Below are 12397 nucleotides of genomic sequence, written 5' to 3' on the forward strand. Positions count from 1 at the left end.
CAAGGAATAACATATCAGAATATTTTTGTTTCCATATAAACTCATCAATTTCAACAAGTGTTATGTTAGTTATGAGGATTATCAACTAAATTTGTTGTTAATTCAACATATGTTACATATCCCTTGATTAAAACAGAAGTATAACAACTTTTCAGATACAATCCGTCTTAATTTCAACAAAACTGTTTTCTTGCCTCATCAAAGATTGAAAAAAAAAAAAAAAACCTTGAAGATTCTCTGAGATACACTAGCAAGACATACACTAAAATTTATACAACTGTCTATGTGTACATGTATTTACATCATTTAAAAGAATGTACATCATGAGTCAGGCATTGGCTCCTTGCAGTATAGCATGCCTCTGATGATTATTGAGATTGCTTTACCAGAAAAATTTACCTGAGGTGAAAAGCAACCTGTAAATTTTAGTGTCTACTCTTTCAGAGTTTCAGCAGTACAAAATTGTTAATGATTTGGCAGTTGATACAGATACCACAACAGGTACTGCATTGATTGGATGAAACCACACTTACATCAATGAAAAGAGTAGATAGCGGAAAAAATTAAGGCACACAAATGGAGCAAAAAAATTGAGTCCAACCAATTTCATGTGCACCCAGCAATAATTCAAAATAATAATTATATATTTATTTTTTTTCAATTTCTCGGATATCATTACAGATTTTTTTTCGATTTTATTACTATTTTTAACATTTTTTTAGGACTTTTAAAAAAAAGGCACACACGGCCATACACATGCACGACACACCCAAACATGGCATGCTGTCTCGTGTTGTTCAAGACGTGCATACACACCACGTCTAAGGCGTAAAGAGGTGCCAACACGGCACGGCACACCTAAGAGACAACGCATTCAGCATGCACACACGGCACACAAGCATACCACTTGACAACTGCAGGTGACTGGGGAAGGTGTTGCCCTTTAACAGCTAATCAATAAGAGTTGAAAACACACGACAATCAATTCACCTTGGGCTCCAGCCCTTTGACAAATATTTAACAGTGTTCGAAGTTCCGACAGTGGGCTCCAGCCCTTTGGATATCATGTCATGCACCAACTCTTTTGCCTTCTCAATTTCGCCTTTCTTGCACAACCCATCAATAAGAGTGGTATAAGTCACGACATTGGGCACCTGCCCTTTGGAAATCATCTCATGAAGCAACTCCTCTGCCTTCTTAATTTCACCTTTCTTGCACAGACCATGCATAAGAGTGTTATAAGTCACGACATTGGGTACTTGCCCTTTGGAAATCATATCATCCAGCAACTCCTTTGCCTTCTCAATTTCGCCTTTCTTGCACAGTCCATCCATAAAAGTGGTATGAGTCACGACATCGGGCTCCAACCCTTTGGAAATCATGTCATGAAGCAACTCCTTTACCTTATCAACTTTACCGTTCTTGCACAACCCATCTATGAGAATGTTGTAAGTCACGACATCAGGCACTTGCCCTTTGGAAATCATGTCATCCAGCAACTCCTCTGCCTTCTCAATTTCATCTTTCTTGCACAAACCATCCATAATAGTGTTGCAAGTCACGACATCGGGCTCCAGCCCTTTGGAAATCATGTCAAGAAGCAACTCCTTTGCTTTCTCTATTTCACCTTTCTTGAACAGACCATGCATAAGAGTGTTGTAAGTCACGACATCAGGCTTCAGCCCTTTGGAAATCATGCCATGAAGCAACTCCTTAGCCTTATCAACTTTACCATTCTTGCACAGCCCATCTATAAGAATGTTATAAGTCACAACATCAGGCACTTGCCCTTTGGAAATCATGTCATGAAGCAACTCCTTTGCGTTCTCAATTTCACCTTTCTTGCACAGACCATCCATAAGAGTGGTATAAGTCACAACATCGGGCTTCAGCCCTTTGGAAATAAGGTCATGCAACAACTCATTTGCCTTCTCAAATTCAAAGTTCTTGCACAGACCATTCATAAGAGTGTTGTAAGTCACGACATTGGGCACTTGCCCTTTGGAAATCATGTCATGAAGCAACTCTTTTGCCTTCTCAATTTCATCTTTCTTGCACAGCTCACCAATAAGGGTGCTGTAAGTCACAATATTGGGCTCATGACCTTCAGAAATCATGGACTGTATCAACTCTTCTGCCTTGTCAAATGCCCCCTTTTTGCATAGACCATTAATTAATGTATTGTACGTCACAGTATCAGGTTTAACCCCAGCGGAATACATCTGTCTGTACAAAGCAAAGGCCTTAGTGAGTTTACCCTCCTTGCAGAGAAAATCTACAACTGTGTTGTATGTGATCACATTGGGTTCACACTCACCACCATGTTTAACCATTTTAAAAAGCAACTGAATGCCTAAACGAGTCTTGCCGTTGGAGCAAAGCCCCTTGATAAGAACACCATACGAGATCACATTTGGTATGCATCCCATCTTAGGCATTTTGTATAACACTATGGCTGCAGCCTCATGGATCCTATTTTCAGAACAAAGTTTCTTCAGTAATGGAGTGAAGGTCGCGGTGTTGACTCTGAGACCCTCGCTGAGAAGCCGTCCGAAAAAAGCAAAAGCTAGGCTGAGCCGATTTGTTTGAACGCAGAATTGAATCATGATGGCGTAGGTATATTTATCAGGACGGATTCCTTCAGTTTGGGTTAAGCGGTTGAAGAGGGAAAAGATGGCGGGGTAAGGGTCGCTTGAGGTTTGGTTGCTAACCAAGGCAGCCAGGAGCTGGTTGAAGGGATAGATTGAGGTTGGATGGAGAGACAAAGCATGCACCATCTTGTTCTTATTTGACTTCATACCGGTCTCTAAAATTTTATCCAACAATATTGCCTTGCGAGTGACAAGTACACCTGCCTATTTTATATTACTGCAATAAAAAATAGTACATCATTAACTCAGATAATGAACAACAATGCAACTTTTGGTTATTGGAATTGTCCAATATTGTCATATTCTAGAGGAATATGAACCTTAAAAAACAGCTATTGAAGCAGCTTTATCCACCCAGTAATTATATGTGAAATAAGAATTCAAATATATATCGGAGTAAATTATACCCATTTTTTGCAATATACAGTATTGAGGGTAGTTTGATAACTGTCTATACCACTGACTACCTTGTGACATATGGTCTTCAATTTCAAATCCCTCGAAACAGACTTAATTTTAAATTCCTCGTATAATGTGCTTATTGCCATTCTTATATTGTTCCATTAAGGTAAGTACAGTTAAAAGGTAAAATAAAATAAAAAGACGCAGCCCCAATAAACCATCAACTGTCGCTGCTGCTCTGCTCCCATGATTGGAAAGATAACAGAGTACTTTAAATTGAATGGTTCAAACTGATACAACGCACGTACATGAACTATGGGGTTAGAAGAGGGTCAGGTAAGGCACTAATACTTCTCTCTAGTTGTCTTCAGAGATTTCTTCACCTTCCAAACTATAGTGCATTTCCACAAGCACCTTGGGTGCATGACCCAGTTCTGAAAATGATACAAAGACTCATTTCAAATCAAGGACCAGAGATGAGATTTCTAACTGAAAATTAACAGCTTGTAATTGACTGTACTGTAAATAAACACCGAAGTAATCAATGAGAGGAGAGACAGATAGATTAAAGCTGTACTCAATCAACCGAAAGCGGAAGAGGAGGAAGAGATGAGGTGGCTAATCCCAACCCAATCCATCCGTACACAAAGAAGAAGAGATAGCGGTCAGACATTTTTACCTCTCCGACGCCTTGGCACTTCCCCTTTGATCTTTGGTTCTTGTGCGGAACCTGAGCCGAGCGTAGGGAAAGGAAAGAAACTAAGAAACACAGCAGGACTGAGGCAGTGCAATTGTTCAGGCCCTTCCTGGGCCGACTCCCTCGGCCCAAAATTAGGAATATTGAAACGGGTGGCGCAGTTTCGACCAAAAGTCGGATCCGAACCCGATGAAACAAAACGAATTCGAATCACGGAATTCATATGATTTGTGTTTTGATCAAGACCGTCTGATCAACATCTGCATCATGATTTGTGTTTTGATGACCAGTCAATGCTGTCTGATCCGCATCATGATTGATCCACACAAATTTTAAAGTTGCCTGCACAAATCTTGATGTGGATTGAACAGTTCAACCTGGATTCGATGGATATAAGTAACTATGCAAACTGGTCATGAAAAATCTACAATGCCATGCTACTTTTACTGTATAGGAGAAGACGATACGGCTATGAGAAATTTCAAAATTAGGAGAAATTGTATTCAGAAAATATACGGTTATTAACAGCATTTATTCCTCGGAGCAATTTCAAGTTTTCAACAGACCAAGTTGCATCTTAAAAAAAAAAGAGGCTGTCAAGTCGTTAACAACATTTATTGGCTTAGAGTTAGCAGCTCCAACATCCTGACTTCAACACAGCAATAGCACAGGTAAAATAGAAAATGAGAATATTAATAAAATGAGTGAGTTTGGATTGAGTTCAACATAATCAAAAATTTATAATTCAAAAATAATTCGGATATAATTCAAGTATAATTCGAAAATTATCAGGAATTATACATTGAGTTTAGATTGGCGATCTCAATTAGAAAAAAAAATCACGAATAATTCAGTCAACCGAATAATACGATGTTCGTTTCTCCGACACAAAAAAACGAATTATTCGTGAATAATTCACGAATTACCTACTATACTTATTAGAACCTCAAAATTATATTATCATGAGTTGTGGCAAAGCAGTTAAGATTATTAGGGTTTACTTTTGCTAGAGTTTAGATTAGCTGTGAATGTCACATTGTATAAGCAATAAGTTGTAATAAATTGGATAATATTGTTAAATGAAATTATATATCATGGTTTCATCTATTCTCTCTTTCTTTCCCCTTGTTTGATTCCTTTAAAGGACTAATACACTAAATAGATTAAAATTCTACCAAAATCTCAAAAATAGAAAACCAATTTAGCAAAATTGTGCAATTATGATCAGGATACACTCCCTTTTGCTTTCTTCTTCAAATGAGGTCAAGCTGTCCTTCATTAAGGAACAATTTGTAAATAAAAATTGCAAAAAAAAAAATATTAAAAAAAAAAACTGAAGCAAAACTGCAACGTGGTACCAGTATCAGTGCCCTACTAGTAGGTAATCACCAGAAATTTAGAGGAAGAAAATGCAGACTCCACTTGATCAGGTAGAAGGTATGTTTAGCAAACCAGTGGATACAACTCCTATACCAGCATGGCAGCACCATAACTTTTCTTGTACCTCCTCTACAGGTTAGTTGTCTAGACAATTGCTAGACAATTGGAAATAGTTTTAGGCTAATTCAAGTTTTAACTTGCACAAACAGAGAGGATGATTAGGTGCCAATATAATTAGGCAATTGAGCGACAGACAAACCAGAAAGTTATGTGCTGGTTTGTATAGCAAATTAACAGTAGCGCTGACGAAATGATGGCCATCAATCCATTGTCAGAGAACTGTATTCACCCTTGAGAGACAACTTCTTTAGAGAAGGTAAGTTGTTCGGCGCCCTTGCCAAGCTGGCACACAGGATGCATCCGGCAAGCACCGACCACATAGGTCAAGTTGCACCTCCTATTCCATCAAAGAAATTCATATGTGAAGGTAATTAAAATAATACAATAACTCCTAAAAGAAGCTAATGAATAGGATAACAAATTAAGAAATTCACTCCAGCATTTAGTTATTCAAGGAACTGAGTCATCTAACTTGCTCTCAACCTTTCCTAGCATGGGAACAGTCTCAAACAAGTGCTGATCAGTTTTGTGAGCCTAACTAAGGCTATTAAGACTACCGTTATGGTTCAAGTTAACTCTTAATTTAGCCAAATTTTGATTCAGTTAGCCCTCAAATGTGCCATTAGCTTCTATACATGCAAAAGGACTGGTGCAAACAAGCTTCATATAATCAAACTTACCTTTTATTTGCCTTGATGCAAATAAAGACCAAATAGGTCAGGAAGAAGAAAAAAATATGTTGTATTGGGCATTAGGCCAGTCTAGTTCCCCATGGCTGGCATCTACCAGTTCAAATCTGATAGAAGACCTGACAACAAAGTAAATGTCTGCAATGCTTGAATTGATATGTTTACATGTGCTTGAATCAATTTGTAGATGTATTTCTAAATTCATAAAGGATGCCAAGCAAACAGATCAATACCACTTCAAGTTATACGAAAACACCGGGTACTCAACATGTTATTCAAGGTCTTTGCGTCGAGGTCACCAAAGTCCACCTCCAAATGAAGGTAATGTCGCAGGAACAATTAGATTTAGCCGTTAAACGGGTAGAACTTCATTGGTGTGGCCTGCAGCAGTAAAGTGTTAGGCTTGTGTGCCATGTGCGTGCCCAGCATGTGATGTGCTGTGCCAGCATCTCCTTATGCCTTAGACATGACGTTCCTGTGCATGTTGAACAGCACAAGACGACACGACATGTTTGGGCCTGCCGTGCACATGTCTGGTTGTGTGTGCCCTTTTCATTTAAATCCAAGAAAACTGTTAAAAATAGTAATAAAATCGAAAAGAGATCTGTAAAGAAATACAAAAAATTGAGAAAAAAAACCAAATTAATATTTTGCTAATTTTCAATTTTTTTTTTTTGTTTTCTTCAGCCTTGGGTCCGCCAATGTTTATGCACATAGACAGTCAAAAAATTGAATTTCTTTTAGTGTATTGTTTTAAAGAACATTAGGGATTGAAATTTAATTATTAATACATAAGAGTCGGAAACGTCACGACAATCAATTCACCTTTCTTAAATAGCCCATTGACAAATATTTAAGTGTTTGCTGTCACGATATTGACCTCCAACCCTTTGGAAATCATGTCATGCGCCAACTCTTTTGCCTTCTCAGTTACACCTTTGCACAGCCCATCAATAAGAGTGGTATAAGTCAATTCATCAGGCATCAGCCCTTTGGAAATCATATCATGCAAAACATCTTTTGCCTTCTCAATTTCGCCTTTTCTGCGCAGCCCATCAATAAGAGTGGTGTAAGTCACGACATCGGGCTCCAGCCCTTTGGAAATCATCTCATGAAGCAATTCCTCTGCCTTCTTAATTTCACCTTTCTTGCACAGACCATCCATAAGAGTGCTGTAAGTTACGACATTGGGCACTTGCCCTTTGGATATCATCTCATGCAGCAACTCCTCTGCGTTCTCAAATTGACCGTTCTTGCACAGACCATTCATAAGAGTGTTGTAAGTCACAACATTAGGCACTTGCCCTTTGGAAATCATGTCATGCAACAACTCTTTTGCCTTCTCAATTTCGCCTTTCTTACACAACCCATCAATAAGAGTGCTGTAAGTCACAGCATCGGGCACATGCCCTATGGAAATCATTCCATGCAGCAACTCCTCTGCCTCCTCAAATTCACCTTTCTTGCACAGTCCATTCATAAAAATGTTGTAAGTCACGACATCAGGCACCTGCCCTTTAGAAATCATGTCATGCAACAACTCTTTTGCCTTCTCAATTTCGCCTTTCTTACACAGCCCATCAATAAGAGTGGTGTAAGTCACGAGATCGGGCACTTGCCCTTTGGATATCATCTCACGCAGCAACTCCTCTGCATTCTGAAATTCACCATTCTTGCACAGACCATTCATAAGAGTGTTGTAAGTCACAACATTAGGCACTTGCCCTTTGAAAATCATGTCATGCAACAACTCTTTTGCCTGCTCAACTTCACCGTTCTTGCACAGACCATTCATAAGAGTGTTGTAAGTCACAACATTAGGCACTTGCCCTTTGGAAATCATGTCATGAAACAACTCCTTTGCCTGCTCAATTTCGCCTTTCTTACACAACCCATCAATAAGAGTGGTGTAAGTCACGACATCAGGCATCTGCCCTTTAGAAATCATGTCATGCAACAACTCTTTTGCCTTCTCAATTTCGCCTTTCTTACACAGCCCATCAATAAGAGTGGTGTAAGTCACGACATCGGGCACTTTCCCTTTGGAAATCATGTCATCCAACAACTCCTCTGCCTTCTCAATTTCACCTTTCTTACCTAGCCCATCTATAAGGGTGGTATAAGTCAAGACATCAGGCACATGCCCTTTGGAAATCATATCATGCAGCAATTCCTTTGCCTTCTCATTGTCACCTTTCTTGCACAGACCATTTATAAGAGCATTGTAAGTCACAACATTGGGCACCTGCCCTATTGAAATCATTCCATGCAGCAACTCTTTTGCCTTCTCAATTTCACCGTTCTTGCATAGAACGTTCATAAGAGTGGTATAAGTCACAACATCCGGCTTCAGCCCTTTGGAAATCAGGTCATGCAACAACTCATTTGCCTTCTCAAATTCAAAGTTCTTGCACAGACCATTCATAAGAGTGTTGTACGTCACGACATTGGGCACTTGCCCTTTAGAAATCATGTCATGCAACAACTCTTTTGCCTTCTCAATTCCACCTTTCTTGCATAGCCCATCAATAAGAGTGTTATATGTCACAACATTGGGCTCATGACCTTCAGAAATCATGGTCTGTAGCAACTCTTCTGCCTTGTCAAATGCCCCCTTCTTGCATAGACCATAAATCAACGAATTGTATGTCACAATATTAGGTCTAACCCTAGCAGAATACATCTGTCTGTACAAACAAAATGCCCTAGTGAGGTCACCCTTCTTGCATAGCACATCTACAACTGTGCTGTACGTGATCACATTGGGTTCACACTCACCACCATGTTTAAGCATTTTAAAAAGCAATTGAAGGGCTAAGAGAGTCTTGCCGTTGGAGCAAAGCCCCTTGATAAGAATGCTATAAGAGATCACACTGGGTGTACATCCTATCTTAGGCATTTTGTAGAGCACTATTGCTGCAGCCTCATTGATCCTATTCTTAGAACAAAGGCCTTTGAGTAATGGAGTGATGGTCGCATTATTAGCTCTGATACCCTCGCTGAGAAGCCGTCCCAGAAAAGCAAAAGCAAGGCTGAGCCGATTCGTTTGAACACAGAATTGAATCATAATCGCATAGGTATATTTATCAGGATGGATACCTTCAGTTTGGGTTAATTGGCTGAAGAGGGAAAAGATGGCTGGGTAAGGGTCGCTTGAGGTTTGGTTGCTAACCAAGGCACCCAGGAGCTGGTTGAAGGGATGGATTGAGGTCGGATGGAGAGCCAACAGATTGTGAAAACGGCGAAGCGCCTCTTGGGTAGAAATGGGACCCACATTATGGTGTATCCTCTCCATCTCATCCTTTCCCAGCTTCCCCTTCCCCTTGTAATGTTGCTGATGTGGTTTTCTTTGAGTCTTCCCAAGAATGTTGCCAGCACTGGTGTAATTGGGGAAATTAATTGTAGATTGTGGTGGTTTTGGGTTGTTAGTGATGTTTCGAGATTGAGATTTGGATTGGGGGATGGCATTGCAGAAAAGGCAGAGTCTATGACTAAAATCCGATGTGGATGGGGATGCTGATAGGGATTGAGAATGAGATTGGGATAGGGAAGCTAAAGGTGAAAGTGGTGAGAAGGGGGCAAGAGACAATGCATGCACCATCTTAACCAACAAGATTTGAGTTTTTCTTTCTTACGAGTGACAAGCACAACTGTCTATTTTCTATTACTGCAATAAAAAAATAGTACATCATTAACACATAGTAAGAACAATAATGCAATTTTGGTTATTGAAATTGTCCAATTTTGTCATATTCTAGAGGAATATGGACCTTAAAAAACAGCTAAGTACTCAAATGTAAATTATATCTGTTTTATCCCAATATAAGGGACTACCTTGTCTTCAGTTTTAGAGCACTCAAAACAGATTTGAAGTTGAATAATTATTTACAGATGGGAATAATAAAGTATATAATGATAGATAGCCAACAAACTGGAATCCTATAAAACAGAGATAAAAGGGGGCAAAAACTCTCACGAAGCCAAGCAATGCACACTGCAAATCAGAATGATAAGGGAAGCCAAGCAGTGGGCATGGAAGGTTGGGTACGAGAACAGAAAATTTTAAATGAAACCAGGGGTTGTAACGATATTCTATGAACACAAAATGTTGACACCGTAAGGGAATTATTAAAAATAATTAAGGATGCCATACTACTATAATTGATTGGTTCTTAGTGCTTATGGATGTGTAGTGTAGGTCACGAAACCAATAACCAAGGTTTACTTTTCAGCCATCAGTTCATGATAGGAAGAACTCATCCCAATTTATTTATTTCAATTTAATTTTGACCACACATAACTGAAACTTTCTGTCCATCAGAATGGTAGAAGCCGTTAAAGAAGAAACTACAGCATCAGATTGATGTGTATCAGACGTCTTTGAACCAGTTGTTTCATCATCAAACTCTTGGTGTTTCATTGGTACCTTCATGGTATCAATGAACCGTATGTAAATCCATTTAGGATTGACATCCTTGCTAACGCGGGCTAAATAAAAACATGAGAAGTTTTGGGTTGTAAAAGATGAATGCAGCTCAACCATTGTAAAGTGGAACCACCCAATCAAATTAATACAATGCAATGCACCTGAACTGTGGGGTTAGAAGAGGGCCCGGCAAGTCACTGATACTTCTCTCTAGTTTTCTCCAGAGATTGCTTGACCTTCCAAACTTAGGTGCATTTCCACAAACACCTGGGGTGCATGACTTAGTTCTGATAATGAAATAAATACTCATTTCAAATCAAGGACCAGCGATGAGATTGCTATTTAAAAAATATAAAATTGTAATTGACTGTGTTGATATAAACAACGAAATGGCAAAAGAGAGGCGAGATAGATAGATTAGAGGCTTAGAGCGGTACCCAATCAACCGACCGAAAGAGGACGAGGAAGAGATGAGGTTCTCAATCCCAACCCAATTCGTCCATACGATACATATACATATATAAAGAGGAAGAGATAGCGTAAGAGCGGCAGAGATTTTTTTTGTCCTCTGACGCCTTAGCACTTGGCACTTGCGGAGCCTGAGCCGGGTGAAAGGAAAGGTCATCCAGTTTTCACCCGAAAAGTACGTCTTTTCGGTGGTTTTTCTCGGTGCACCACACAATTTTTTTTCATTATTGTGCGAAACGCAATCTGTACGGACGACTTTTAAAGTACAGTGTCCGAAAGGAGATGGAAGTATAGGGGTGTCAATATATCCTTTTAGCCGTTTACCAGACCCGTGCCGTATTCGAAAAGACGGGTATAGATAAGATTTTTTTTTTTTTTAGCTTATTGGGTATGTATGGGTGGGTATGGGTAAGAATTTTTTTTCGTTAGTTAAACGGATAAAGGCTATTTCGTATCTATTATCCTATAGAGTAATTATATAAAATATAATAATATAATAATCTTTGAGCAATAATTAGTGATTACTTTTGTTATTTAGTGTATTGTTTTTATTGTAAGAAAAATATTAAACATATTATTTTTATTTGTATGTCTTGTTCTTTAATTAAATAATTAAATTTGTCGGAAGATATATTTTTGTTTTTCAATTCTCTTGTTTTATAAAAAAATACAATTTAGTTGAAATTGATTGCATATTTATTTTTATTTTTTATTAGTAATATTATTGCATAGGTGAAAAATAAATGACTTTTGATGTTCTATTTGTAAAATATAATAAAACTAATTATTATAGTAGTATTATTCGTTATTCACTCGCTACCGTTTCATTACCCGATAATTTTAATGGGTAAGGGTAAGGTAGGATAAGGTCAAATCTTAATAGGTAAGGGTGGAATATGGGTACGACTATTTTTAATGGGTATGGATATGAAAATGCTTCTATCCTACCCGTATCGTACCCATTGACATCCCTATAGGTACAATGGGCTTTAGTTTAATTAGCTCTAATACCTAATACCGTATGATTAGTATTAAGATATGTGCATACGGAAATTGATAAAGACATGTGCGAATTTTAATATGGAGCGCACCAATGCAATTGGATGTGCACTACACCTATTTAGATATTCAAGTACGGTCTATACTCTGGAGTCTAAACACGAGATATTTAGATACATCGAAACACAGCATAACACCCTTCTATCTTTCCGATTTGTTATTAATAGAAAAAAAAATTGAGAAAAGTGAATGATTTATAAAAATTTCAAAATCTAAAAAAAAAAAAGTTATGATTTATAATATCTACACAATATTAAAGACAATAATGTCTAGATAATTTATAATATCTACACAATGTTAAATTTACAGATTTTATTTGTTTGAAATGGAAAAAAAAAATGTTACACCGTACTAAATGTTATGGAGCATAAAGTCTATTGTTTTTTTAATTAGTGATGTCAAAGAAATTAGTGATTGAATTATCTGAAAGTTAGTCTATAATTTTCTATAGACATTATAAACCATAACAATTTTATCAGATTCCAATTTTTTTTTTTAAATCGTT

The 12397-nt window shown here is 38.0% G+C and overlaps 3 protein-coding genes across 11 annotated transcripts in view; all 3 read right to left on the minus strand.

The window, feature by feature from the left end:
- Positions 1–3641, minus strand: part of LOC144548134 (uncharacterized) — an 84875-nt gene extending 81234 nt beyond the window's left edge. The window contains exon 1 of the mRNA XM_078296826.1: positions 3574–3641. The gene's annotated coding sequence lies outside the window, so the exon portion shown is untranslated. The remainder of the gene's footprint in view (positions 1–3573) is intronic.
- On the minus strand, positions 635–6207 carry LOC144548138 (uncharacterized). 3 transcript variants are annotated; one of them, XM_078296837.1, is made up of 3 exons: positions 6196–6207; positions 3362–3624; positions 635–2868 (listed from the first exon to the last, which is right to left on the minus strand). In XM_078296837.1, the coding sequence occupies exon 3, from the start codon at positions 2796–2798 to the stop codon at positions 987–989; it is 1812 nt and encodes a 603-aa protein (XP_078152963.1). In that variant the 5' UTR covers positions 2799–2868; positions 3362–3624; positions 6196–6207; the 3' UTR covers positions 635–986. The 3 variants fall into 3 exon arrangements, with proteins under 3 accessions (XP_078152963.1, XP_078152965.1, XP_078152964.1); XM_078296839.1 differs by lacking the exon at positions 6196–6207 and adding an exon at positions 3733–3828 and having other exon boundaries at positions 3362–3487; XM_078296838.1 differs by lacking the exon at positions 6196–6207 and adding an exon at positions 3631–3754 and having other exon boundaries at positions 3362–3487.
- On the minus strand, positions 4940–10933 carry LOC144548135 (uncharacterized). 7 transcript variants are annotated; one of them, XR_013509255.1, is made up of 4 exons: positions 10803–10933; positions 10527–10652; positions 6173–9606; positions 4940–5587 (listed from the first exon to the last, which is right to left on the minus strand). XR_013509255.1 is itself a non-coding variant. In XM_078296830.1 (4 exons), exon 3 carries the CDS (start codon positions 9538–9540, stop codon positions 6793–6795), a length of 2748 nt encoding a protein of 915 aa, XP_078152956.1. In that variant the 5' UTR covers positions 9541–9606; positions 10527–10652; positions 10803–10933; the 3' UTR covers positions 4940–6487; positions 6765–6792. The 7 variants fall into 7 exon arrangements, 4 of the variants coding, with proteins under 4 accessions (XP_078152956.1, XP_078152955.1, XP_078152953.1 ...); XR_013509254.1 differs by having other exon boundaries at positions 4940–6058; XR_013509253.1 differs by having other exon boundaries at positions 5931–9606.
- Between the last annotated feature and the right edge of the window lie 1464 nt (positions 10934–12397).

The sequence above is a fragment of the Carex rostrata genome, chromosome 32 (assembly GCF_964058835.1).
Source record: "Carex rostrata chromosome 32, lpCarRost1.2, whole genome shotgun sequence".
In the NCBI taxonomy this organism is placed as follows: Eukaryota; Viridiplantae; Streptophyta; class Magnoliopsida; order Poales; family Cyperaceae; genus Carex; species Carex rostrata.